Below are 26,777 nucleotides of genomic sequence, written 5' to 3'. Positions count from 1 at the left end.
CCCTAAAAACCTCTCTCAGCACACCAGTGACATCAGGGAGACTTCTGGCTTTGAACAGGAGCACTTACCTCCTTAACTGCCTCCAGATCTGTTCTCCATCCTACATTAATGGCAAACTGGTTGTGATAGCATATGATATGAGGCCCATATGGGCAGCGTCACCAACTTACATCAGTAAGTGAACAGATTAAAGTTCATCTGTACTTCAACTCCATAGCTTAAACTTCCAAAGTGCTTGAAGCTAACTTAACTTATTTGCTGAGTCAACTGGCCTTTGTACTCTCCTGATGCTACCAAGTGTAATGTCGTTAAGAGGTGCATATACAGCAAGGTAGTCGGAGTAAATACTCAGCACAACAGCATCCCCTGATGAGGAGACCCAGAGATCATTTTTAGATAAGACATAAATTTAGAGACGTGTCAGAAGAGGTCAAGAAGTCACGAGGCCTACACAACAGACACCCCTACCTTACAGAACAAAGCAATAATAAATATAATATACAGCATATAACAGAATTCAGAAAAATGCTACAAACACTTGATCACAGTAATCATAAAACTTAACCAATCAGTAGACAATGATCCAATAGATTGAATACATAAATAGAAATACATGGAAAAGGAAAAAAATATATACAATGTTCATAAAAGCAATAATTAGACTTTATGAATTAAATGCAATGACAGTTTCCTTTTTCAAAACGTGTAATGATGGTGAGTGTTTATCAACATGTCCTTTAGCATTCTATGTCTGTACAGTGTCATATTTCAGGGTGTACTAACCATATTATGTTTTTAAAGAGTACGGTTAAGATGATTTCTCTTGTATTATAGGAATAAAAATTAATTTAAAAAGTTTTCTATATGATGATGGAGAAAAACACACATTTCTAATGAAAATGTATTTCATACTAAAAGATTGTGAAGAGAGGGGGTAGTATTGTCCACACAATTTTACAATAAGTCTGATTGTGATAAGATAAAGTTGATAAAACATGCTGAAAATATTACACAAGTCATAACACATGGGCCTGAACTGGCCAGACTCCTTTGCAAACAGCCCCGGTGTTCCCTCACAGCTATTGCATTTGCCAAACCCCCTGCAGCTGTGGATTTATTGTCTGAAAGGCCAGAGCTCGGCCTACGTGGTTGGAATTTGGCCAGAAGTGTGAGGGCGGATGAGGGCTTGTCACAATACTGGAATTTCTTACTTCGATACAATGCCTTGAAAAATTTCAATACCATGTTCAATACTAAAGGGAAAATTGACACAATTTTATTAAAAGATAAATATAATGTCTAATTTAACATTGTTTCTATGTTTTCCAATTAAACTTTAGATTAGTTTAAAGACAATAAAACTGCAGTTATACTCTGCTATCTGTGCAGAAAACATGCAGTATGCATTAATCAGCAACTCAGCCTTGTGCAAGTACAAGTCAGACATTATCCTCTGCCACTGAGCTGTACACACTTCTTCTGAGTTTTTGTAGTCATCTTTATTTGCTCTCCATTTCTGCACTTGCTTAATGATGATTTTCCTCTTCCTCTCGTATAGGTGTGCCTGAATCGGCAGTGCCAGAATGTCAGTGTCTTTGGTGTGCATGAGTGCTCTAGGAAGTGCAATGGACGTGGGGTGAGTGCAGAGTGCCTACTAGCTCAATATTTAGTGTTAAATTATGCACCGTAGCCTGTGAATCAGTGGAACACTCCTGTGCGGAGTCTGTATTTACCCATTTAGTCACTTTTTGACTAGCAGAAGTAAGCCTGTCTCCCTGCCCTGTAATTGCACACAATAGCAGAGCAATGGTGTATTTACAGTGGAGCCTGTGAGTCATGGGCTGCTGCTTCTTTTCTGTATTATCAATCTTGATTGTCCCACTGAGGTTAAATCAATCCCATTTAACATCATCATTTATGGTCTGTGTATAGTGTTGTTCATCATCTTCTTACTAGACAGTTAGAGAAGACACAATGCAGCACTGCAGGGAGAGACCACAGTAGGCGTTGTGTTGGAGGAAAAAAGTAGCTCTTCCTGCCAAGAAATGATCACCTTTCTCCCTTAATAATTCAACAGGGGGTGTTTTAATGTTTTATTTACTTTGTTGTTTGGTTTTTAGAATCAAACACTCACCAGGGGCCGAATCAGTTTGCGGTAACCTCTGAGCGTCACTGCATATCATGGTTATACATGCCACAGTGATAAATTAAAGTAAGAAATAAAAACCTTGGTGCTAAAATAGCATATATTCCTTAAACTCTTGCATTTGTAACTGACCAAACACCCCTGAGCAAAGCTAGTAAAGCTAGAAGGCGTTAAATACCTTCCCCTACTTACTTTAAAGTGTTTGGGTCAAACATGGACGGATGGATGAATATATTCAAGTCTGAATTGGGAAGGTTAGAGCAGCTTTTGTTGCACAGAGTCTCATCTGGAGCTCAAAGAGAAAATACTAAAACACCAAACCTTGGATATTCAACACCAATGTGAAATCAATGCCACTCTACTGTTCAGAAACACTTAGAACAACAATATCCTCTTCCAACAAAGTCCAGACCTTCATCAAAAAGCGCTCTAACATGGAAGCCACAAGGCTAGAGAAAACAATGGAGACCCTAAATAACTCAAGGAGGTCAAGAGAAACACTGCCGAAGGAACTTGGGACCTTGAGCTGGAGAGGAGTTGATAATGACTTGTGCCTCATTAGGAGAGAAAGATAAAATATGCAAGAACTCTGCATTAGAATGTCTACTGACAGTTAGACCTTAATTATATATTTTGACCTGTGTACTTACATTATCCCAAAAGTTTAAGAACTATGTTCAAAGAGAAATCCACAAGTTTACTCAAGGTAACTTTTCATTAATGGAAGAAAGTACATTTCCCCTCCAGCTCCAGTCAACATTACAGAACATAGACACCCGACAATGGACCAGATCATTACTGCAGTCAGGTTGATAAACAAGAGTGAAGATAAATCCAGTTTTAAGTTCCAAAAGTTAAAAAGTAATTTTTCAGCTCTCCTCCCGTCGGTAAACAGAGCAGAATCCGATGTTGCTGAGGGTGTTTATTCCTCCAGGAGGTCTGGCTCTGCACCCGACTCATCAAGGTGCTTTGCAGGAGACTTGTAGTATAAAGAGATGGCTTCCCATTGAAAGTCTGGACTGCATCTGTTCTCCCTCAGACATATCTGCCATTCTCTCAAACACATCACACACTAGGAGACCTGGCTGGAAGAATAGTGCTGCTTCGCTGTAAGAGTTTGAAGAGTATTGTTTGCCTGGATCTCATCTCACTTTATCTTGCAGTGCACCTGTGGTCAGATACATTCGTATCTGTATTTGTATTTTATTCAGCCTTTTTATACATTATATAACCATATCAAGCAGACATCTTTGATAAAGAGATTAAAATGTGAAGTGTGATCTTTCACTATATATGGATATGGGAATTGTCTGTGTCATATCACATTTAATTCATATGACATGTTTTTAATATATGACGTATACTTGGACATTTTTATGATATACAGTGGATATAATCTGGCTCTGCACAATTGTTTTTCCGTTCCATCTTCATCTTGATTTTTAATTCCACACAAGAGAGGCAGTTGATAATAACCATATCCTTGTGACAAACACTATTAGGAGATTGCATTTTCTTCGGTGTTGTAACATTTCCCTTCACACACACAAAAACATAAAACTCTCCCAAATCATACCTCCCTCCAAGCCCTCAAGTGCCTCTTAACCCCATCACCTTTCACAAAGGAGTATCCATGGCCTGGAGGCCGAGAAGGCACTTGACTGTACGTCTGTGCTAAATGTAAATCCCCCACAGCTGCACAACTCCCCCTGCACCTCCTTCACCTCCTCATCCTCCCTTCAACTGACAGCTGGACCGTGTTACCTCGCCAGGGAATCCTCCTGGATCAGACTTCTTCTCTGGAAACCTGAGGCATCATGAGACGGACTCTCCCATGCACATGTTTTATCTATTATGACTCTTAGCACACACACAGCCAGTGTCCTCTTCTATCGAAAGTCACTCTGACTAACTGAATTGAGTGGCTTACTCATAAAAAAATAAACCAATTCAGTTTTCATCTTGTTGTTTGGCGATTAAGGCTTTGTAGAGGGAGATGCATCATTTATATCTAGTGTTTAGCTTCTAGGAATACAAATGCCTTGTGATCCTTCTTGACACAGAAGAAAGGAAGTAAAACTACCTTTTTTATTTGCAGGTGTGCAACAACAAGAAGAACTGCCACTGTGAAGCACACTGGGCTCCTCCATTCTGTGAGAAAGCTGGCTTCGGTGGGAGCATCGACAGCGGGCCAATGAGACTGGCAGGTAGTGCGGACGATTTAATCTCTATCCTCACTCATGTAGACAGAGAGACAACTCAGAAATAAGCAACAACACAAAGCCGCCCCAGCTGCACCTTGTACAACTCTTTTCTTGCAGAGTCAGTATTAGATTGATGTGTGGGTTTGGACCGGAGCGTAACTTTCCTAGAGCAACTCCCCTTCCACCAAGCAATACATTACACAGCACAGTCAGAAGTTGTACAAGAGAAGGAGAATTAATTTAAGTCCTCGGAGTGAAGAACAGGAATGAGAATGTGAATCACAAACTGTGCTGCCGACCGTGGCCTCGCTGTAACGGTCTTTGCGTCATGTCTTCTCATTGTTCTGTGCTGTAGATGTGCGTGTGTGTGTATTAATGTGCGTGTTGTCATATATGGCATCAGCCGACAGCGTGGTCATTACCGTGTCGATCCTCGTCACCCTGATCAGCCTCCTGGTAACAACCGTGATCGTCTTTCTGAAGAGGAAGACCCTGCTGCGCCTCCTCTTCACCAACAAGAAGAGCACGTTGGAGAAACTCAGGTGACAATCAAAGAGCCAGTGAGGTTTGATGTGGGTCATGGTGACAGTTCAGATTATTGGATTATTTGATCACTTGTTTTAGACTGAAATGATTTCTCTCTTCATTGATTTGAAATTCTTTTTACTTTAAGAAACACCCGACAGTTTGGCTCCAACATCTTATTTTCAATAAACTCTAGTCAGTTGGTTAAGACTCAAGTTTACGCTTGGGTGCACCCTAAAGGTTAAACGTAACATTTGCCAAGAGAGGTTAATGCTTGTTCTGTGTAGAAAACATGTAAACATTCATGCTCGGTTAATTAATTTGATTTCCCAACAGCCGAATGTGCTGCTTATCTTAAAGGTGCAATAATCGAAATGTAAATAAAAGCGACGACCCCGCACCGCAATTCAAAAGACTGATAACACTTTGTTTTACTTTTGTCATATTCCCTGAATAATTTACAAGTTTTATGAAAAGAGCCAGGTAATTAGGGTGTAATTACAGGGGAAATATCCTTTGTGTAAACTGGTACACTTTCACTTTGTTTAATTTCAAATTAATTACCAGTGTCACTCCTGAGTTTCGTAATCAGTGCACAGTAGGTCATACAAAGCAATGTGAAACTTGTCTACAGGCAAGTTTCCAGTAATTGTGAATGAATAATTTAGCATTATTTACTTAGTTTTCTTGTTTTTTTCCCTGAGAATTTCCTGTTTCCCCCTTTATTAGCACCAAAATAACCAAGTTCTCTCCAGGAGATTTCCTTGGAAATTACAGACACTTAAAATTTAGCTTGACTGGAAAACTTCTGACTCCCTCGCTCATTAAATTTGACAAGATTTGAACATGTGGTATTGGTGCCATTACAAAGGAAATGATGTTTCCATTTTAACAAGTTATATAGTTTATCAGAAACTGTTCTTGTTCATGTTGGTGCTTTTTTTATAAACAGGAGGAAATCAGACCTGTATTTTCAATTATGATCAGCTGAGGAACACAAAAGTCTTTACTTTTCATCTTCAGTTAAACTTTGTCATTCTACGTATAAATATATCATCAAGCAAACAGTTTGGGCCGTTTAAAGCTCCTGAATCTTGTGTGTTGAAGTATTTTCTGCATAACATTAATGTTTCATGACTCAAAAAGCAAAGAGTCCAACTCTGAAAAAGGCATCTAATTTGCCAGTGGGTCTGTTTTGATCAGAGTTGATTGACAGCGGCCTGGCAACATAAACAGGCTGCGTACAAATGGTCATCACAATTTGACTCAGATGTTGCTGAACTTTTCTTCTGAGGACCATTAAATTCTTGTGTGCATGAGTAATCTTTTCAAAAACAGGGAAAACAGGCCTTTAGTTTCAGTAATCATCATCTTCTTTTCATCTGCAGTTAAACATCGTTATTATACATGAAACTACCAAAAAACTAAATCTACCTGAAATCGGATTTTAAAAAAACCCGCAGACTGAACCGTTGAGTGCTGTTGTTGTGTTCATAGATCTGTGGAGGCCAACAGACCGACCAGCCCCATCAGGACTCAGTCCATGTACAGGCCTACTCCACAGCGAAAGCCTCCACCCAAACCCTCTACAGCCAACATTTATAAGGTGAGTCCCCCTTCAATATGACTGTCACTGCATTTAACAAACAGCTCACACATGTTCCATATGTGTGTGTGTGAATATGTGTGTTTTATTGACGGCCCGTTTGATTAGATTCTTCAGTAATCGCACTCCATTAGAGCCCTTCGCTAACCTGCGACAGAGCCTCGGTTCAGAGTTGTCATGCTTCCAGGCCTGTTGACTAAACAAGACGACGGCATCCTGGGTAATTGATTCAGCCTCACTTTATCTGTCTCTCGAAGAAATATTAATTACGGTGCAGTTGCTGTCAGGATGCAAAGAAACTTTCATTGAGACTCAGGATGTTGTTATTCCAGCCCCTTTTATTATTTGTTTGTGATAAAAAAAGATTTATTTTTTTTGATGAGGAGACTGCACAGTTGATTGATTCAGGCGGGGGAGGAAAACAGGCTTTGATTTGTTTGTTGGAAATGATAAGCACAGAGGGAGATTACCTATCATTTGTATGTGCATGACAAACTAAAGCTCCATGCATTTGTATGCATGAGTGCGTGTATGTGTGTATGTGGATCCGATTTGTGTTTGTGTCTGTGCTCGCCTGTATCTGCAGCAACGGAATACAAACGTCATATCTAACATCATAATTGAGTGTAAAAGTTCATCCAGATTTTGTGTAGAAGTATTCAGTCCACCGGAGTGACTTTTTGGAACAGCCTGACCGTTCTTATTATGGTCACCACTTTGCTGATGTCCAGATGTCAGTCAGCATCACAGCAGCTCTCTTTGCATTATGTGTGTGTGTGTGTGTGTGTGTGTGTGTGTGTGTGTGTGTGTGTGTGTGTGTGTGTGTGTGTGTGTGTGCGTGTGTGTTGTACAGCAGCCAAATCCTTTCTGGCCATTTTAGGTGTTATTGGTTTGTTCTGGAGCGGAGGGCTAACAGCTGGTCAGGACATGTGGTCAGACTCTGGCTTTTACAATTTCACAACGTCATATCTAATAATGTTGTTTTTCCAGTTTTATGACTGGCTCTGACATCAGCTATTTCGCACTAATGAGAACTTCGTGACTGCAGCGCACTTTATGCCTCTACACCAGAATATCTCTGTACAAGACAAGGGCTGCAACTAATTATTTTATTTCTCTGCTAAAGTGTACATTATTTGCATTATGAATGGATCTGCGAGGTGTCAGAAAGTAGGGTTGAAATGGGCATCCTAAGTCCCCAGAGGCCAGTTTAAAAGCTTTAAATCAGAGGTCTTGACAAGTGCAAAATGTTTGGAAAAGCTATCAGGACCAGGACATGCATTAATCCATTTATGTAAAGCAACATTATGAAGAAATTGAGTGCAACACCACATCTGTAAGAATTTGTCAGATGCAGGCGCTAAATGCAAACAAACTCATTACATCATAACAATGTTACGTGTTGAACATAGCTGCTTCAGTTTCACGGCCCTGGTCTCGGTCATTCTGGTCCCCGGTCGCACCGTCACGGCTCACTGGAACGCTTGAATAGAGCAGAGTCATCGTTAATGTCATGAGTAACACCTGCTATTCCTGCTATGACAACTCAAAATGTCTGCTTTGACAAGGCTTATGTGCTGCTGCCATAACAGATGACACATAACTGCTGCCATTACTGTGAAAAACATCCTCTCATCCTCTTTTCAGCCTTCATTCCTGAGCGCGGAGCCTCTTCTCCCTCCACACAACTTCCACTCTCACAGCCTGCGTAGACTTCCCCTCTACCAGCCGCTGCACATCAGCCAGCCCATGCCGGTGTCCCTGAGCGTGGGTCAGCCCACCCTGCCTCGACTCCCAGCCCACCACCGGGTCCTGCCTGCCCACACCTCCATCTCACCGCCTCGAGTGCCACCTTTTCTCAGCCTGCCTCGCCAGCAGTCGTCGTACAGAGCGGACCAGGTCTGTTTGATGAAAACGTTGATTAATACTGTGTATCGCTCAGATCTCCACTTCATGTTGACACAAGAAACCATAAATTGTCCAGTGTGTAGCCTTTGCCTTGTCATACAGAGTCTTGGAATACTTTTAAATGGGAATTTATTTTTGTAGACCACAGCTTTAATGGACCGTGCACATAGCATAGGCCATTAAATCCAAGTTGTGTATATGTTACTGTACATTACTCCTGACCATTTTCTAAACCATATCACAGGTTTGCTGCATTGGTTTTCCACAACATATTCTAGGCACACATCCGTTTTATTTCATTTTTAACGTGAAGGTGTAAAAATAAACCCACGGAAACTTGAAACTTTCCAGAAACAAGTCGGAGAGAACATTCAGTTTTCTTTACCTTCTGTCAAAGTTACATGATTATTTGATTGCAGTGAAACGTTCATGGTGCGTTTTCAAGAGGAAATAGAAAACAAAAAGACCCACAAGCGTTCCCCTGTAATATTACTGTTGGTGCCACTGTTGTAATGACAGTTTTAGAAACCAGCCACAAGAGTAGCAGTTTGTCATGGAAACCCTGATCTCAGTGCAATGAAGAAGACAGAGTAAAACAACTGGCTGTATCAACATGTAGGCAGGTTTTGTTATTTTCTGATCTGCTGCTAAGGGGGAACTCGCATCAGCGGGGAACACTTTGACACAACGCCGGAGCGCCTTTGATTGAGTGAATGCCCGTCCGTTCACTCTTGCTCTTCACAGTGGCAGATGCATTTCCTTTGTACCATAATTTCGACCTTCATTTATCTTGAAAAATTCGAGCATAGTGGCAGACTGAATAGCACAGTGATGCCGAGGGAACCGATCTATATGTGGATTGTGGCCAGTTTAAGGACATGCTGGTAGCTTTGATCACATGAGGTGAAGTTTGCCGGAGGACTTTCAAATCCATGTCGGCTTTAAAAGATGAGACTGAATTTTCATTCTTGACTTGATAAAACAGATACTGACATCTCATACTGATATCTCACGTCTGGTTTTAAGATCTGTATCTGTATTTCCGTGACACTTAATTACTCAACTACTGATTCTAAGCTCAAGGATACTTCATGGAGCCATATGATGGATTTACTGATTTCTTAGATGTCACAGTTTCCTTTGACACACTGATGAAAAGCTTTAAAATCAGTCCCTGCTCACATGGCATTACCATTAATATAGTTTGAACAATATCTAAGGCAGAAGAAATGCTCACTGTGATGGATTACATACGTCAAGCAGATGCTAATTTCTCATGATTATCGTGACATACTGAAATTAACAGAAAGGGTTAGGGAATCAATCTGGAAACCTGCGCTACTCTTTAAAAATGCCCTGCAGCGATGTGAAATATATGCAAATTGTAGTTAATGATCTAAAACATGTACATCCACCTGTGTGGTCGTTTGTTAAAGGTTGCAGCGACGTGTTAGATACCGAGAGAACTCATTGCATTCCTGCGCTGCGGTCGGCTCGCTCGCCCACCTATCGACAGCGGAATTCAATCCGTCTCCCTCCCTTTGACCCAACTCCTGAGTAAGGCGCTGCTTTGTGCCGAGCCAGCAGTATTGGACGCAGTGGAGATAGTAAATCCATCTGTCCACTGGATTTGGTGGTGGATCCAAATCCTGATACGTTCCTGTACCCGCGCAGCACGGACAGTCCTGTTTGGATGTCGGCTGTCTGCGAGACACAGCAGGAGGCGCGGATATTTGACAGATGTGCGCCGCTTTGAAAACAGGAAGAGTTTAGCTTTGTGCTTTGGCACTTTGCGTCTGCTGGATGAAGATTATCACAAAATCACTGATGTAAAGCCAGAACATGAAGGAATTAGAGGGAGGAGCAAAGGGAGCCAATTTTTGTATTCGTCCAAGGTTAATCAATCATGTGAGCAGCAGCAGTGACAAATTTTACAGCCTTGGTTACTAGTTGCTTTTGAGACTAATAATTTACTTAAAAAACACATGATAAGCTTATAACACATTTTCACAGTTGTGTTGGAGGCTGGTAGTTTCTGTTTTTAGCGGATTCCATTTCTAAACCAACGTTAGCTGCTGTTTCTCTCTGTTAGCAGAGTGGAGAGAGGCCCTGAGATGAAGTACTCAGAAATGTGCGTGAATTCACATTCTTTATATTGTCGTGGAAAATCCGACGAGTCCTTCACAAAGAAATCCACAGTCCGACACATCAAACAGCTTAAACAAATCGTCTGTAGCCTTGTACAGGCAACTGAGAGGGACCAATAAAAAAGTGATAAATATGTAAATTGCAGCAAATTGTTGCATAGAGCCCCTGCAGGACTTTAACTTGTAATAGAGTACTTTTTTTTTCTACATTGGCAACCACCGTGCAGCAGAAACAACTGGCATCACATTCAGCATTGCAGCACATCACCCCTAATTGTTGTGAACGTGTGCCAACTAAAGATGCACTTTAGCTGAAAGGCCACTGTTTGCTTTATAAATAGGCTGCCCAGCGGCCTGCCAAAACAATGAAACCCTGCTACCTGCTAATATCTACCAGCTCATTTGGCTGTAATGAAACAGATGGAGCAAGTAGAGACGGCAAATGCAGTGTAGGTCAGAAACAGGAGAGAGCATTCTGTTGAGATTTAATAACAGGCCAGCGAGGACGTGCAGAACATCAATCCTGGGATAGAAGGTGTATTACAAGCTTATTGTAATACTTGACACAGCGTTCCCTGCTGTCTGTGCCAATATGTCTTATTTTAAAAGACTTTTTTCGCAGCCTAGCTTATGTCTGCGTGTCATTTAATGCCGAGGTGTTTCCAGGGGAATAAATCCTCCGCTGCGTTTACTACAATGAGGTGAGAAGAAAAAACAGTGTGGCAGCTGAGATTCTTCAGATATAGGAGAAACACCTATCAGATACCCACATAGTCAAATAAACGTGAAGCAAATCAGCTCAAATGCTGTTCAGGTGCTCAGAAAAGGCAGAGCCGAGCAGTAAAACTGTGCCTTTTCCCTAAATGTCATCTTTTTCTGGAACTCGGAAAAATTGCTTTGTTTTTGGCCAGACAGCCGCGCATTTTTCAGTTCCTCCGGTGGGTTTTGAAAGGTGCTTGTAAGCCCAAGGCTCATAGATCTTTCTCAAGCCACAGAGGACAGTGCAATCCTTCATTTTGAATTAAGACATGTGAACACCACCAAGGCTCCAGTTACAGTGTGAGGTTTTCTGCCAAGAGCGGCATTAGAATGCACATGGGTCCTGGATTATTCTTGCATTCGAGTGGATGCATCTGTCCATTTACATCTTAGTTTCCCTCCGTCGGAAAAACAGCCTCATTTTGTGTTTCTGGAGGAGTTATTTTTCGCTAAACTATCCATAACTTACACATGTTGGTTTGCTGGGAATTAATGTCTGCTTAAAGATCACAGTGGGTGGTAAACTGTATGTGAAAGTCAATGAAATGTTCTTTTAGTTTCACACAAATTCGTCTAATTGGATCACAGGAATCCCCCACCGAGTACATTTTATTACCCCCAAACTCTTGACAAGTAAGAACATCATCCACACGGGACTGTGGTGCAGATTCAGAGTAAAACAGACCTGCTGTGCCGTTAACGGAGCTCAGACTGATTAAAGCATCGTAACATTTCAACCTCTGTGGGGCACCTTGTGTTTTTAGCTGCATCTGGAGAGCTTTGGGCTGTTTTATGCTGCGAGTTTTGCACATTTTGACTTTGTAAAACCAATTAATTCCCAGTTAAGAGGGGACTACAGTGCTCCTTAGCTAATGAATATTATATGGCATTAATAAATTGGTTCTTTTGTTGTTTTATAACTCTTTACTCACCTCCAGAAGACGTTTATTATACTATAGTCTGACTTTTAATAAGGTTTTATCACTGTATTGCTTAATTTGTGACATCAGTGACTGTGTTTATGGAGCTGAAACTATTATTATTGATAACTTAATCTGCAAAAATGAAACTACAGTATTTTCATGAAAGTAAAATTCTCCTGTTCCAACTACTCAAATGTCAACGTTTTCTCTGTCTTACATGATAAATCAGTGCATATATTTGGTTTAGGACCAAACAATCGAGTGGAAGATACCTGATCAGGCGGCTGAAACTGAGACCAAAATGATGAATGGTTCGATCAAGTAAAGAAACAGCCAATAAATCAATGATGAAAATGTTGTTTATGTATTTCCCTCTTTTATTCCAACCTGCTACAACACGTAGCCTCCGAGGCCAAAAGAATGTAGAGACCAAAAAACACCTATGTGTGATTTTTGATCACTGATCTCTGGCTGAGGGGATTTGCTCCCATTCAAGACGATGAATGATGTTGGGCAGTAAGACGTTGCTCACAGTTGAAGTTTGAAGTCATCACAAAGCTGTTGGATGGGGTTGAGGTCGAGGCACTCTGGGTTCCTGAACATCGGTGTTAGAAAACCTAATCATTATGCACCTAGAACGACTTTACTGTCAGTGCACAGCAGTACAACAAAACATCGCACGTCCACTCGGTGTCACGTACAAACACAAGCGTTGTTTAACTGCAACTACCAGGATGTTTAGAACAAAACATCTTCAGCATTCCTCGTTAGCTGCCAATGAAAATCAATATTACACTAATATACCTGTTTACATGCACTCATGCTTTCTACAATAAACAAAGACAACCTCCATCTTTAATTTGTTTAATGGCCTTCTTGAAAAGGTCAGCGTTGGGATATTTGTGCATGTCGAAAACAAAACAAAAGAATTAGCTTCTCCTGGGGAAACGTGGTCTTTTCTTTAATGCTTACATCTCCACCTGGCAATGTTTCACAAAGTGCAGTAAACACCCTGATAGAGACTACGGACAGGTCGCCATTCTCGAATGTTCAACTAGTCTTTACATTAAACACATTTGAATAGTTTGTGCATCAATGGTTTTGTCTAAAAAAAAAACCTCTACTGGGGCTCCATCAAGTGTCGCACAAGTCTTAGTAGGAAAATGTTTGTTTCTGAATGAGGCCTAATCAGAATATCCAGTGGTAATATGCTGTTTACATGATTGAACTGTCATGAAATGTGGGTTTCCCCCAATCTGTTATATCAGATCTAATTTAATTGGAACCAAGTGGTCCAACCCATGAAACGCAGCCCTGAGCGACAAGGTGGGCAGGCGGTTATAAACACTCACAGGTTTGTAGCTGAGGCATAACGCTGTAACTGTGAATCCATGAATCTTCCATCTCTCCAGGTCTTATCCATGCATGATGTGGAAAACTTTATGTTCCTCTGTGTGCATACTACATGAAGTTTGTCCGTGTTCTCTCCTGACGGTGTGTGTTGTGGTGCTGGGGAGGTTTTGTGCGTGCACGTGTGTGTCTGCGATGGTAGGCGGGTTTGCTGGTAGCAGATGTTTATCGCTGCCTCGCCTCCTCGCTGTAGATTAGTAACACATGACGGCACCTCATTCAGATAACCTTCTACACTCACACAGCACCGCCACAGAGGTGGTGGAGCCGAGGAGGAGGAGGAGGAGGAGGAGGAGGGTTTGGGATTCATCTCATGTTAACTGTGTTGAGTTGAAAGACGATACTGATAACACAGTGCCCTCTAGTGAAATGTGTCTGCTTTTGTCTCCAGATAACTGCTAAAACAGATAATCCATGTTTAAAGGGAGGCAGGAGATGATTATTTGTCTCCAGAGACTAATAAAGTGGTGTTTAATCAGAATAATGTCAGGATATTTATTGTTTTTCAGTACCAACTTAGTACAGTGCTGATCTGCATTAGAAAATCAATCGACTCTAAAAAGATCCAGCATTTCTCAAGACGCTCATAAACCTTGATCGTCATCTCTGTGCACTGAATCTTAAGAAGTAGGACTGCAACGGCCGCTTTCATTCTCTTTAATCTTCAGATTACTTTCTCAATTAATCAACCTTTTGTTTGGTCTATAAAATGTCTTGGTTTGTCCACAAAGATTTTCAGTGTACTGTCAAAAAGGTGTAAAGAAAGCAGAATACATTTCAAATATATGAAGCTTGAGTAAGAGAATTTTTTACCTTTTTTAAAAAAAAAAATCACTCAAACTTAATAATCGATTCTCATAATAGTTTGATAGTTGATATCTAATCGATTAATAGATTTATCTTTGCTGCTTAAATACAAACACTTTCATCATCATCCTCCTTAACTTTATAGACTTGTGCATGTGCATGTTCGACCTGATGGACTGAACTTTTATTTTTCCTTCTTCAGGACTTTGACAAGCCCAGTCCACCCCAGAAACCGCTCCCCGCAGACCCTCTAGGCAGGAGCTCTCGGCTGGGTCACAGTGCCGGAGCAGCGGGGGGCCACATCCCCGGGAATGGACCTCTCCCCATACCCATCCCCACCGTACCCAGGCCCCCGCCCACCATCCCTTTACCCAGCAGGTCAGTGCAGCTTGACAGGGATCAGATCTTTGTATTACATTGTGGGCTTCATTCAGACATGACAGGGCCCCGATGGACACAGCCAGAACGCTTCAAGTGTTTTCAGTTCTGGCACAGATGGATTTCAAGTTAGTTTTCCATTGTGACCTTAATTAATTGCTCGCCTTAGGTAAACTTGCCTCGTCTTCACACAAGTGAATCACTTGATAAATGTCCTCATCCAGGTTATCATTTGTTTTGTGTCACTTTGGGAGTGCTGGTCTGATTACTCTTGTGCTTGTGTGACAGGTTTTTTTTTCTCACCAGTTTGCCAAACACCTTGAAGGAAAAGATCACTTTTAACTTCTGATGTTAGAAAAACCTCCTCAGCCATTTCAAATGTGCCAATTTACAGTGTTCCCTGAGTAACACACTTTAATTTTCTCTGTGCATAAGAGGGGAACTTTAAATGAAAGACATTTTACAATCTCTCTGTATTTAACCTTCTGCTGCTATAACCTTCACAAAGAAAGTGTTAAATACACTGCCTCAGTATGTCCATCAGACATGAGACTGAGATATTAGTTGCCATTAGATTAACCTACCAAGGTGTTACATATATGTAATAATAAGAATTCCAGTAACACTGCTTGAGGCTGCAGGGATTGTATAATAGCTTGTGGTGTTCTTATCATCACTGAATGTGCAGTATGTGTTATTTGTGTGGTGTGTTGCTTGTTTTTCATGCTGTTTTGTTATTATCTCCACTATGCAGGCAGCTATATGTGCACAGTGTCTGAGTCTAAGAAAGAATTCCCTACGGGGACAATAAAGTATATCATATGGTATCATATTGTATGGTATGTACTGTGCAGTATAACATTATTAACATGCTTCTGTTTACGTTTCAGACCTGTGCCGGTGTTGCCCTACAGACCACCAAAGACTCATAAAGACTGCTGAAGTTGGGACGTCACAGACGAGTTGATCTCTCGCCAACAGACAAGAGACTGTCTTGATTTTGCACTAATGACTGAGACTCTGTAAGACCTGTTGGACACTCGGAGGAATCGCAGAGTTTCTCGACGAAAGGGGGCTAACATCACACCTCGGTGCTACGCCTCTAAAAGGTGCTATGTTGTCCTCGCTCAGGTACCAATGAACTATTTATCTATTTAAGTATTTAACTTCGACGTTACCGGTTTGTGCACAGAGCACCACGATCAAGAGCGATTTTCCCCACGGAAAAGTTTAGAAAAGAAGGAATCACGGTGTCACTTTGGATGTTTCTTTTTTGCCGATTTTTATACTATTTTCTCAAATGAAATGCTGAAATGACATGATGTTTTTTATAACCAGTGAAGTTGCTTGAATAATTGAAGGGCAAGTTTCTTTTTTTTGTTTTTTTGGAAGAAAACGGAGATAAAGGGAAACGGAGCACAACTCAACAAGTTGTCAGTGTAGCTTGTGGGCCATGTGCAGCGTTATCTGTTCAGTTTTCATATTTTTATGATGTATGAATACCAAATACATCCTTTCTATTCACGTCGCCATGGTGCTACAGAGCAGATACTCATCAAATGTTTGTTTTTGCTGTTCAACACACGGACCCATCAAAGCCTCGGACCACACTACTTTTTATGGGATTATTCTGATCTGCTCATTTTACAGCCTCACAGTCGGTCTCCTTATTCCCTTATAAGTTCACTTTTGCTGCAAAGTACGAGCGGCAGAAGTACTTTTCACACATTTCAGACTGGCTCTGACACACTGCTCAGGGCATGTGTTGGACGCCCAACATGTTCTCCTGATGCTGGCAGGCGCTGTGGAGTCCCGACAGACTGATTGTGTTCCAGAGAATTACACCAACACCAAATAATTCAGCATTAGCTCTGGTGTTTGTATGTTTAACATTTACGCTCACTTTGTCCCCGAGTGTGCGAGCCAAGAGGAATGACTTCAGCGCCGCGAGCTTTCCAAATCTCCTCCTCGACTGTGTCCAACAAGATGTTTTACCGTATCTGTCCCGTCTTCATAACATTCCATTTAGATTCTGTATGGTTGTGTTATTCCTGAACTCTTGAGATTATTCACGCATTCACAGCATCATTCATTAGATCCAGAGCTCGGCGTTGCACTTTGGGTCAGGCCGTGTCCCTGGTGTTGTTTGTTGTTAACTTGCTGTAGGGATTGAAACTTTACAGCGTCGTTCTTTTTTCCTGTATCACTTTCGGATAATTGCATTTTCTATTTGCAGAATGACTGAAGTGTGTAAAGCCCTGCATACATGTGCGAGCAACACTTTTCTCTTGTTTTGGAAGACGTGCTCGACAGTCAGAGTGTCTGCTCTCTCCGCTGGAAGATATTTGTCAGTGCTGTGTCGATTAACTGTTAACTGTTGACGCCATTTGTAAATCCCAAATGTAACGTGTTTATTTGCATAACTGTAACATGTTTAAACACCCCTGTAATGTGTAAATATTGTATGTCAGTTATCATTTTCTCTTCCTTTTTTTTTGTCTTCCTTTTATTTTTTTTACATTGCACAGTAATATAAGAACTGCTTTGAGGCCGCCGCGAACGTGATGTTAAAGCTTTCAACGTGTAACCTTTAGGCCAGAGACAAATGTTTGAGGAAAAACATTTAAACTGAGAGATTTTATTGATGAAATCAGAGCCAAATAAAAGTTCCTTTATGACTGTTTACAACAAGTTGTTTTTATTTCATTCTCACTTTGATTTATAACCACGAGCGGCTGTTAAAGAGATACATGAGGGTTCGTGAGGATATTCACCATTTGATGAACATGAACTTTGATCATTGGGAATGTTTTTACATGGAAACAACTCCTTCTGTCAGAGAAGAACAAATGTGACTTTTGGGAAGACGCGTGGCTCGTCCTTTCAGACAAAGTGATGCTGAGTGTCTGAAAATGACAGAAAAGTACTTCAGACGTGTGCGTCAGCTTCCTGGTGACTCGCTGTGTGAAACTGTGCCTCCAATCTTTGACCTTTTCCTTTTCGATGGTCCTCTCTGCCTTCTTCAGTCTGCTGCTGCAGCCTGTCGTGGTTTGTTCAACACTGCCACCTGCCAGAGAACGATGGTCATTACAATAACCCAAGTGGTTCCCTCCATCCCTCCAGTTTGTTATTATCAGCTCCCCATCAAATTGAATTAACTTTAGATCATCACTGAGAAAGATTACTGTGTAACTCTATCACAGGGTCAAATTTGGTTGCATTTATTCATTTTTGAGGTGAATTTGAGGTGAGATTTCTCCACATTGCTGCAGTGAGATGTAACCAAATGTGCTCCTGTGATGGAGTGAGACATCAGGAAGAAGATGGATTGATAATAAATAAGTAACCTATGAGGGCGTTAGTTTGGTGAACGGTCAAAGTCAGAATAACATATAGATCTTTTGACTTGGTTTTGACCATAAAATCAAAACTCAATAACAAGATTTTCTGGATTTCATGCATGATAGAAGATGATATTTGGAGTTACCGACCGCAACAACTATTAACAACCAAGAAACATCAATAAAATAAAAGCCCACCCCCATAAAGCCCCTTAAAAAACATGAGAAACAAACACAGCAGACTCCGTACAGAGCCCAGAGAGGGTTTTATCGTCTGATAAACGATTGGTAAAATAAAACTTACACCTGATTAAACATGAGGAAAATGTTCTTCATCTTCATAAATAAACAGGCTGTATGTATCTTCCAGGACCTTCACTTCACTCCAGGACCATGATCACCATGTTTACTGTAGTTCAGACGCGAAGAAAAATCAGACAGTGGCTCACTTTGAAAGAATAAGACAGAATATGTGTTACCAAAGAGCATTTTTATTTTCATATGTGTGTTTTTTTTTGTTTTTTTTTTCTTAGATACGAGTCTACCATTGTAAATCTGTTGGACCCTGCTGGAGGCTGAAAGTAGAACACAGCAGACTTTTGTTCTAACCTCTCAGTTTTACAGGTCTTCATGTTCTGGCGCCGCTCTTCAGTTCTTGGCTGCAGGAATAAATTAGTGGTTTGTCGACAGCCGAGATAAACAGTTTCTAAATTGCTAAATGAAACCACAGTTGATAGATAAATGCATTTTACACTATGACACTGTGTACAGCTTGAGGCCTTTTGTGTGAGAGCCAGTTCTCATTGTAAACACCAGACTGCCCATCTATCTCTGTTCTCACAACAGTGTGTGTGTGTGTGTGTGTGTGTGTGAGAGAGAGAGAGAGAGAGAGAGAGAGAGAGAGTGTGTGTGTGTGTGTGTGTGTGTGTGAGAGAGAGAGAGAGAGAGAGTGTGTGTGTGTGTGTGTGTGTGTGTGTGTGAGAGAGAGAGAGAGAGAGAGTGTGTGTGTGTGTGTGTGTCATCTGTTGATGACCGCACTTCTATGGGATTAGTGGCCACATGACAACACTGGGCTGGCCGCCTAGTGAGCCTTTCATTTGGCTTCACTTGCAGCGGCGGTGGTGTGTGTGTGTGTGTGTGAGAGAGAGAGAGAGTGTGTGTGTGTGCTGTCCAACAGCTTACTGAGAGCTGGAGATCTCCAAACTTCACTTCTGCGGACGTGTAAATGAAGTCTGAACCGGACGGACTGGCAGCTCGATGGCGGAGGACATCAGCAGTTTAGCTGCAGAGGACTGTTCGCCCTGTTGTTCAGACGCTTTGAGTCCAGGAGACAAAGAGTATGATGACATTCTGGAGCTCAATCAGTTTGATGGACTGCCTTATTCCTCCAGGTTTTACAAACTGCTGAGAGAAAGGGAAGAGCTGCCAGTGTGGACAGCGAAGAGTGATTTTATGGACACTTTGGCCGAGGGACAGTTTGTTGTTGTCAGTGGCTCTGCTAAAACTGGGAGGAGTTCTCAAGTGAGTACTGTTTGGCACTCGACACATCTTTCAGATTGCACCACACTTCGAGATGATCGAGCCGTCTCTCGCTCTCAGCTCGCTCTGCTGTGACGTGGACGAACCTACCTGACTCTTTGTTTTGAAACAGATTCCCCAGTGGTGTGCCGAGTTCTGCCTGTCAGTCCACTTCCAGCACGGCACGGTGGTCTGCACGCAGATCCACGCTCAGCAGGCGGTCGATCTCACCTTGAGAGTGGCCGACGAGATGGACGTCAACATTGGCCACGAGGTCGGGTACAGCATCCCCCTGGAAACGTGTGGCACCAGTGACACAGTCCTCAGGTACGCTGACGACGCTGCAGTGTTCCTCTATCCGGTTCTTTCCTTTTCCCGGGGTTACAATGAAGCATGCTCCTGACACACACAGCTCAGTCACCCCCTCCTCTTTCTCTTGCTCTCAAGAGAGAAAGAGAGAGTGAACAAAAGGCTTGTGGGGGCTCTTTTCAGGGGCTCCTCCACAGCTGCCCGGCTCCCCATCTGCCCATATGTCACACTCCCTCATGTGTGTCCCTCATAAGTCAGCTGGGGAACAAAGACACTCAGCACATTGAGGGGAGGGAGAGAAGATAAACAGGCAGGCGCCAAGTACGCGAGGATCCACTCCCCGGTCTAATTATGAGAGTAAATTACACTAATGGGGGCAAAGCTGACTTGTAGAAAAGTGCCTTTCATTAAGGTGCCATTCTGAGGTATTTTAAATGGACGTCCTGAATATATTGCTTCACTTTTGCAGCCTAAAGAAAGAAATCTAAGGATTTATTTGAGCCATTATGAGTGTGAGTACAGTGTCCCCCCCCCTTCCTCACCGCAGGTACTGCACAGACGACATGCTCCTCAGAGAGATGATGTCAGACCCTTTGCTGGAGCGCTACGGCGTTGTCGTCGTGGACCAGGCCCACCAGAGGACCGTGGCCACCGATGTGCTCCAGGGTCTGCTGAAGGACGTCGCCCTGCAGAGGCCGGAGCTCCGCGTGGTCCTCCTCACAGCTGTTGAACCCGAGCCCAAACAGCTGGCACACTTCACCGGGTCAGCGGCGCCTCTGATTCGCCTGCAGAGCCCGGCGGCAGGGGAGGTGGTGCACAGCAGCACAGGAGACGGCTACTTCTGCTCAGCTCTCCGCCTGGTGCTGGAGATCCACCACTCTGAGGAGGGAGGAGACGTGGTTGTGTTCCTGGTGACGACGCAGGTAAGAAGGAGGACATTCACACCTCATGACTGTTAAAATCTGAAATATGTCTTCCTCTGACTTTCTTTTTCTATCCCTCTCTACCAGGAGATCGATCTGGCCCATGACATCCTGTGTCATGAGAGGCACAGCCTACCTCCTGGTCTGGGTGAGCTCCTGCCTGTAGCTGTGCACCCCGGCCAGCCTGGGAGTCTACCAGTCCTGGGGGAGGAGGAGGAGACGAGCCGGACCCGCAGAGTGTTCCTCACATCGAGCCCGAACGAGGACTTCTTCTGGGCCGTCGGCTCGATAAGCTTCGTCATTGACGCCGGGCTGGAGAAGAGATACGTAAGTGTTCGTGTGTCTGCTGGTTGGTTGGTTTGTCAGCAGGGTGTCACAAAAAAACTAGTGAACAAAACAAAAACAGGAAACTCAACAGTCAAACTGAAACACAGGGAATAAAAGTGATAAATAAAGCAATAAGTAAGCAATAAATACCAAAATAGAAAAGAACAAAAGCAATAAGGGATGATGAGAAGAGATAAAAAAAGATTATGAGCCGTAAAAGGAATAAAGATTAGAAATAACAAACAAAAGCAGTAAAAAGAGGACGGTAAGAAAAATGAAAAAAAGACCAGAAGGGAGGAACAGATGAAAAGACTACAAGCAGTAAAAGGTATAAAAGATGAAAGTTCAGTTGAAATGGACGACTTCACATAAAAACAAGCCTATAAAAGTGGGTTTTAAGAAGTGATTTAAAAGAAGAATAGAATAGAATAGACCCCATTAACTTGGTGCAGAAACCGAATAAAACAGTGTGAGTTGGTGCATTTTATGACATTGTTGGTTAATTTCTCAGGTGCATTCAGGTGGCTGCTCTCTGTGAGTCAGAACAGAAGAGGACTGGTGGAGGTGGAGTTCTGCTGAGTGTTGGTCCAGTTCTAATAAGTGTTGAAACATTAGAAGGTTGAGTCTCAGGATCATAAATCATTTTGCTGCTGGTGTAAAAACCCACCAGAAGTGGGCGTGGTCACTTTAAACTTTATGTCATTATATATTGTTCACTACAAGAATCATGTCGCAGTCCAGTCTTATCATTAAATATCTGTTGTAGAGATGAGATTATATTTCTAGTAGATCTGTGTGAATGCTTAATTAAATGTCATGATATTTAATCAGCAGTGGATGAAGTATTCAGATACTTTACATGAGTAACAGTGATACCAGAAACTACTTCAGTGGTTCCAAGTGTCTTTGAGGGCGGTTCTAATTAATTATGTATGATTATTTTGTTCACTTTCTCTAACAAAACAAAAGTAAAAATCTTATCGTGAAAACATTTTAGAACCACTGAACTACATACTGTTGGGTAGTTTAATTAGTTTTTTATGTTTTGTCAGTTCAGCAGTGTCGCACTAACTTACATATATTTAGTGGATGAAGAAGTTTTGTGTCTGCCTGTGAAATGTTATGAAGCTGGAGCGTTATGCACTAATTGTACTACATCACACTGATGCCGTTGCAGGTTTACAACCCCAGGATCAGAACTAACTCGGTCATCATTCAGCCGATCAGCACAGGTCAAGCCAGGAGCCGCAGACAGCTGGCAGGTCCAACAGGTGACAAGCTGAACTGGTAATATCAGTGTTAAATGTTCCTCGCTGCTGTCCTGTCTGATCCAGATCTTCGTGTCCCTGCAGGTAAGTGTTTCTGTCTGTACCCTGAGGACCGGCAGCTTCCTGCGGACACACGGCCACACATCGTGGAGTCCGACATCACGTCCACTGTGCTCTTCCTGAGGAGGATGGAGATCGCCGGACTGCGTCACTGCGCCTTCATGGACAGGCCAGGTGAGGTTTTCTCATGAAGGGACGAAATAAACACGGAGGATGTGTTTGTGGCAGTTTGCTTTGTGCTCACTGATAATCAGATGAATTTGGGGTTCAGTCGGTCCGACCTCTTTTGTTCCAGCAGACAGGAACTTTTTTTTTTTTTTTGGTGTTTGTTTTATTGGGGGGCAGTGAGCCGTGCCTCAGCAGAACTGACAGCTCCTGTTCTGCAAGCATCCTTTTTAGAGCTGACCTGCTTCCATGTGCTTTTGTTCCCCCCGGATTTATTCACCCCCACTAACACAACACACACACACACACACTCTGAGCCTCCCATTAGTTGATTAGAGCATTATCATAGTGGTGGTGTGTGGGAGTCTCTTTGTTCCATCGTGACGCTCATCCAAAAACACGGTTGTTGCGAAAACAGAGAGAGAAAATCTAATTTGTACCATGAAAGACTTTTCATTTTGCATAGTGATGCTCGGCAGATGTTGCTGACGATTATAAAATTTTAATCTAATGCTGGCTCTTTAGCCCGAGCGTGCCCACCAGGGTGCCAGTGTACTGCAGAGGGATTGTCCCAGTGGGTCAGCGCTTTGGATTACAGTTTGGACGGCATGAAAACTGAAAAAATAATCCGTAACAGTTTAAGTCAAAGTATGTTTGTATGTAATTAATAATCCCCTAGTTCAAATACTAGACAGTTGTAGAGACATGGATCTCTTGAGGGATTTAGTTTCCTAGTTTTCACCCAATTTTGTAAACACAGATTTAATTTTGTTTAATGTATAATCCAAAACCCCCTCCAACCCAGATCCTGAAGGTCTGATGCAGGCTTTGGAGGAGCTGGACTACCTGGCAGCTTTGGATAACGATGGCAACCTGTCTGAGATGGGCATCATCATGTCTGAGTTCCCCCTGGAGCCCCAGATGGCCAAAACTCTGCTCGCCTCCTGTGAGTTCGACTGTGTCAGCGAGGTGGTCATCATAGCCGCCATGCTAACAGGTAACAAAGGCTGGTCTGGCGTATGAAACAGATAAATTAATGCCGAATACGTGTGCAGAAATATGTTTTCTAAGTTGTAAATGTCGTTTTTTAGCACCAGCTTGCTTCACGGTTCCCTCCGTGGACCTGAGGCCGGAAGCGACGCAGTGCCACGTGAAGTTCCAGCACCCTGAGGGAGACCACTTCACACTAATCAACATCTACAAGGCCTTTAAACAGTGCCAGCAGGACCCACGTGAGTTTAGAGAGCATCACCTGCATGGAAACACACAAACACCCTGGTGATAAGAGAAGAAAGAAGAAAAAAATCTCTGATTAGTGTGATACTTGTGAGAAATATACTTCACCGACTGCTATCTCTGTGTCTTCATCACTAATTCTGCCTTTATTAATCCTCTCATTGGCTGCTTCCTTTCCCCTTGTCAGACTGTGATGTGGAGAAGTGGTGTCAGGATTTCTACCTGAGCCACGCCGCCCTGCTGATGGCCGACGCTCTCCGCGCCGAGCTCACCGACACCCTGAAGAGGATCGAGCTTCCCGTCTCGGTGCCCGCCTTCGGCTCCCGGAGCAACACCCTCAGCATCAAGAGAGCCCTGCTGGCAGGTTTCTTCATGCAGGTCAGAAAACACAACTGCCTCAAAACACGATTATTCATCAACATCAACAGCTTACACAGCTGACACAGTCCTCATTTTCTTCTTTATTTCTTCATTTTTACTGTTACACAGGAGTTAAGAAACCAGAAAATATTCACATTTATTATTTTTCTTGAGAAATAACTCAAAAATGACTCATTAATTGACAGTTAAGCTTCTTTTAGCATGTTCATATTTAACCATTGTGTGTGCTGGCCCTTAATAAATCTTGAAATGTGTTGAATTCAATTTTATTCACGTTAGACAACATTAAAAAATCTTGAATTTGAATTTGTGAGGTTTTAACTGCCTAAAAAGCTTTTATCTAATTTAATTTATCCATCTTTTAATTTCTTTTTGTCACAACTTTTTAAACCTGCCATGGAACCCGATACTTTCTTTTTTACTTTATACTCACACTTACCTGTTGGCAAAGTGTAGATGAACCTAACTCACTCTAATAATCATATTCCTACATCAAAACCATCTCCACACTATGTGCCTTGAATAAGAAACATGTGATATGTCCAAACCAGTGTTAAATCTGGTTAAAAATTATCCTGAAGGTCTTAAAAAGGATTACATTTAAGTGTTCAATACCTGTAGGCACAGTGTTTTACTGCTATAAATGTATCAAATGTCAAACTACAAATTTTTCCAAGCCCATTTTCTTCAAATATTTTAGCCTTTTCAAGTTTTGGCCTTTCGTTTTACTGTCAGAGGAATTACTGTACATAAGCATTTTGTGTTTGGATTATTTTGTCTTGGCGTATTTCAAAGCGCTCTCTTGGGTTAGTGACTCCAGAGCCCTCCATCTGGCTGTGGCTGTGATTTCCCTCAGGTGGCGCGGGATGTGGACGGATCAGGGAACTACTTCATTCTGACCCACAAGCACGTGGCACAGATCCATCCTCAGTCTGCCTACGGAGCCAAGAGCCCCAAGCTGGGCCTGCCAGAGTGGGTGCTGTACCATGAGCACTCCTTCGCTGAGGACAACTGCCTCCGCACCGTGACCCCCATAACTCCGGAGCAGTGAGTTAAATTATACACTTGTGTTGCATTTACATAACTCACTAGACTTGAGTCTCCTGTAGCTTTAAAAGAAGCCATTAGACCACCCTCGTATCTTTGAAGAAGCTTAAAAGTAATCAGGCAGACACATTCCCCTTGCCTTTTGGAGCAGATGTAAAGCCCCAGTTCAGCAGAGACTAGTCGTGCTGGTTGTGAGGGGAGGTATCATAATCCTGTTGGCGAGTATCAGCTGGTTGGAGGGGGGGATTATGGATTGAACAGATCCCCGTGAATGTGCAGCTGCGGCTTAATGGAGGAAGAGAAAGCCGTGCAGTTTTTGTCATGCTCGCTTGGGTCCCACATCCTGAAATGCGTGACTCCGCTTAATGCAGTTCAAATATTTGAGGTGCAGATATTGTTAAGTCCTTCGAATTGAAAACAAGTTTGCCACTGAAAATTTAATTCGCACCTCTACACTCCACGCAGCAGGAATGATTTTTTTGCTGAAATTGTTTGTTGAGTGTGTTCTGCTAACAACATCGTCCCCTCCCTCTGCCAGGTTCATTCAGATGGCGCCACAGTATTTTTTCTTCAATCTACCACCAAGTGAGAGCAAAGACTTGCTCCAAAACATTTTGAACCATGAAGCCTCTCAGTACCAAGAGGAGAAACCCCCAACCTCCCAAGAGGAGCCCCAGGAGGAGCAGACTAATGACCGCTGTGTCCTGCAGTGACTGACTGGCCCACTGGGAACTGTGATGGAGAGGAAATCACCAGTAGGAGTTTTTTGCACAGAGGCACTTCGTCTGGATAGTTGTATTATTGATCACATCATTTCATTTCCTGTCATCTGTGCCTGTTATCCCTTCTTTTTGTCACCATTACTACGTCCTGTATTTATCTTTGAATAGTTGTACAAAGTGCACTGTTGTTTGAAATAAAAACATGAAGTGATCTTCTCTTGATTTTCAGTGTCTGATTTTTATAGTTGTATTTAATCTTCCCAATTTACCAGAATAATCTTGTTATTAGATTGTTTAGAATAATTAACTTGGCCACGGAGGCTGTGTTGGTGGGTGGGTTGAAATGTTTGTTGGTTGGTTGAATGGTTCATTGGTTGGACTGTTGGGTTTTTGTGCAGGTAGACGGTTTGTTGGTTGGTTGGATGGATGGATGGATGGACGGCTGGTTGGATGGTTCATTGGTTGGATGATTGGTTGGACAGCTGGTTAGCTGGAGCGTCTGTTGGTTGGCTGGTTGGTCTGCCACCCAGCAGATCCACAAAGGACAACTGTACATTTGCTGACATGTGCTTGAAGTTATAAAAGTCATTTGCTGCCATATTGATTCTTCATGCAGTAAAAAAAAATTGTGATGGTGCATAAGACAGGACACTGCTGGGTCCCATTT

General features: G+C 42.4%; 2 protein-coding genes and 1 long non-coding RNA gene across 8 annotated transcripts in view; 2 read left to right on the top strand and 1 right to left on the bottom strand.

Moving 5' to 3' along the window:
• adam12 (ADAM metallopeptidase domain 12) overlaps positions 1 to 17,492 on the top strand; it is a 95,592-nt gene extending 78,100 nt beyond the window's left edge. The window contains exons 16-22 of one of the 4 annotated variants that reach the window (XM_037123526.1): positions 1,559 to 1,636; positions 4,245 to 4,353; positions 4,706 to 4,892; positions 6,373 to 6,481; positions 8,129 to 8,380; positions 14,638 to 14,813; positions 15,704 to 17,492. In XM_037123526.1, the coding sequence (XP_036979421.1) occupies positions 1,559 to 1,636; positions 4,245 to 4,353; positions 4,706 to 4,892; positions 6,373 to 6,481; positions 8,129 to 8,380; positions 14,638 to 14,813; positions 15,704 to 15,755 (963 nt within the window). In that variant the 3' untranslated portion in view covers positions 15,756 to 17,492. The remainder of the gene's footprint in view (positions 1 to 1,558; positions 1,637 to 4,244; positions 4,354 to 4,705; positions 4,893 to 6,372; positions 6,482 to 8,128; positions 8,381 to 14,637; positions 14,814 to 15,703) is intronic. The other 3 variants (XM_037123525.1, XM_037123522.1, XM_037123524.1) reach the window with 3 other exon arrangements.
• Positions 17,493 to 17,686: 194 nt separating this feature from the next.
• LOC119033435 lies at positions 17,687 to 19,922 on the bottom strand. Of its 3 annotated transcripts, none has more exons than XR_005079243.1 (5): positions 19,784 to 19,922; positions 19,337 to 19,576; positions 18,700 to 18,813; positions 18,459 to 18,602; positions 17,743 to 17,880 (listed from the first exon to the last, which is right to left on the bottom strand). It is a non-coding gene; the product is annotated as an uncharacterized LOC119033435 (long non-coding RNA). The 3 variants fall into 3 exon arrangements; XR_005079244.1 differs by having other exon boundaries at positions 18,764 to 18,813; XR_005079245.1 differs by lacking the exon at positions 18,700 to 18,813 and having other exon boundaries at positions 17,687 to 17,880.
• On the top strand, positions 19,186 to 26,332 carry dhx32b (DEAH (Asp-Glu-Ala-His) box polypeptide 32b). The gene is made up of 11 exons (XM_037123527.1): positions 19,186 to 19,675; positions 19,806 to 19,999; positions 20,529 to 20,904; positions 20,992 to 21,231; positions 22,409 to 22,502; positions 22,584 to 22,733; positions 23,530 to 23,721; positions 23,816 to 23,956; positions 24,148 to 24,338; positions 25,198 to 25,388; positions 25,927 to 26,332. Exons 1-11 carry the CDS (start codon positions 19,412 to 19,414, stop codon positions 26,099 to 26,101), a joined length of 2,208 nt encoding a protein of 735 aa, XP_036979422.1. The 5' UTR covers positions 19,186 to 19,411; the 3' UTR covers positions 26,102 to 26,332.
• The last annotated feature ends 445 nt before the right edge of the window (positions 26,333 to 26,777 follow it).

The sequence above is a fragment of the Acanthopagrus latus genome, chromosome 15 (genome assembly GCF_904848185.1).
Source record: "Acanthopagrus latus isolate v.2019 chromosome 15, fAcaLat1.1, whole genome shotgun sequence".
Classification (NCBI taxonomy): Eukaryota; Metazoa; Chordata; class Actinopteri; order Spariformes; family Sparidae; genus Acanthopagrus; species Acanthopagrus latus.
The sequence above is the reverse complement of the archived record's forward strand: the minus strand, read 5'-3'. Positions and strand labels throughout refer to the sequence as shown.

Bases quoted from the DNA above. Each gene is read 5' to 3' on its own strand.
- dhx32b (XM_037123527.1), top strand. From the start codon at position 19,412: ATGGCGGAGGACATCAGCAGTTTAGCTGCAGAGGACTGTTCGCCCTGT. The intron at 22,503-22,583 runs GTGACAAGCTGA...GTGTCCCTGCAG, and splicing joins ACAGCTGGCAGGTCCAACAG to GTAAGTGTTTCTGTCTGTAC. The intron at 24,339-25,197 runs GTCAGAAAACAC...GATTTCCCTCAG, and splicing joins TGGCAGGTTTCTTCATGCAG to GTGGCGCGGGATGTGGACGG.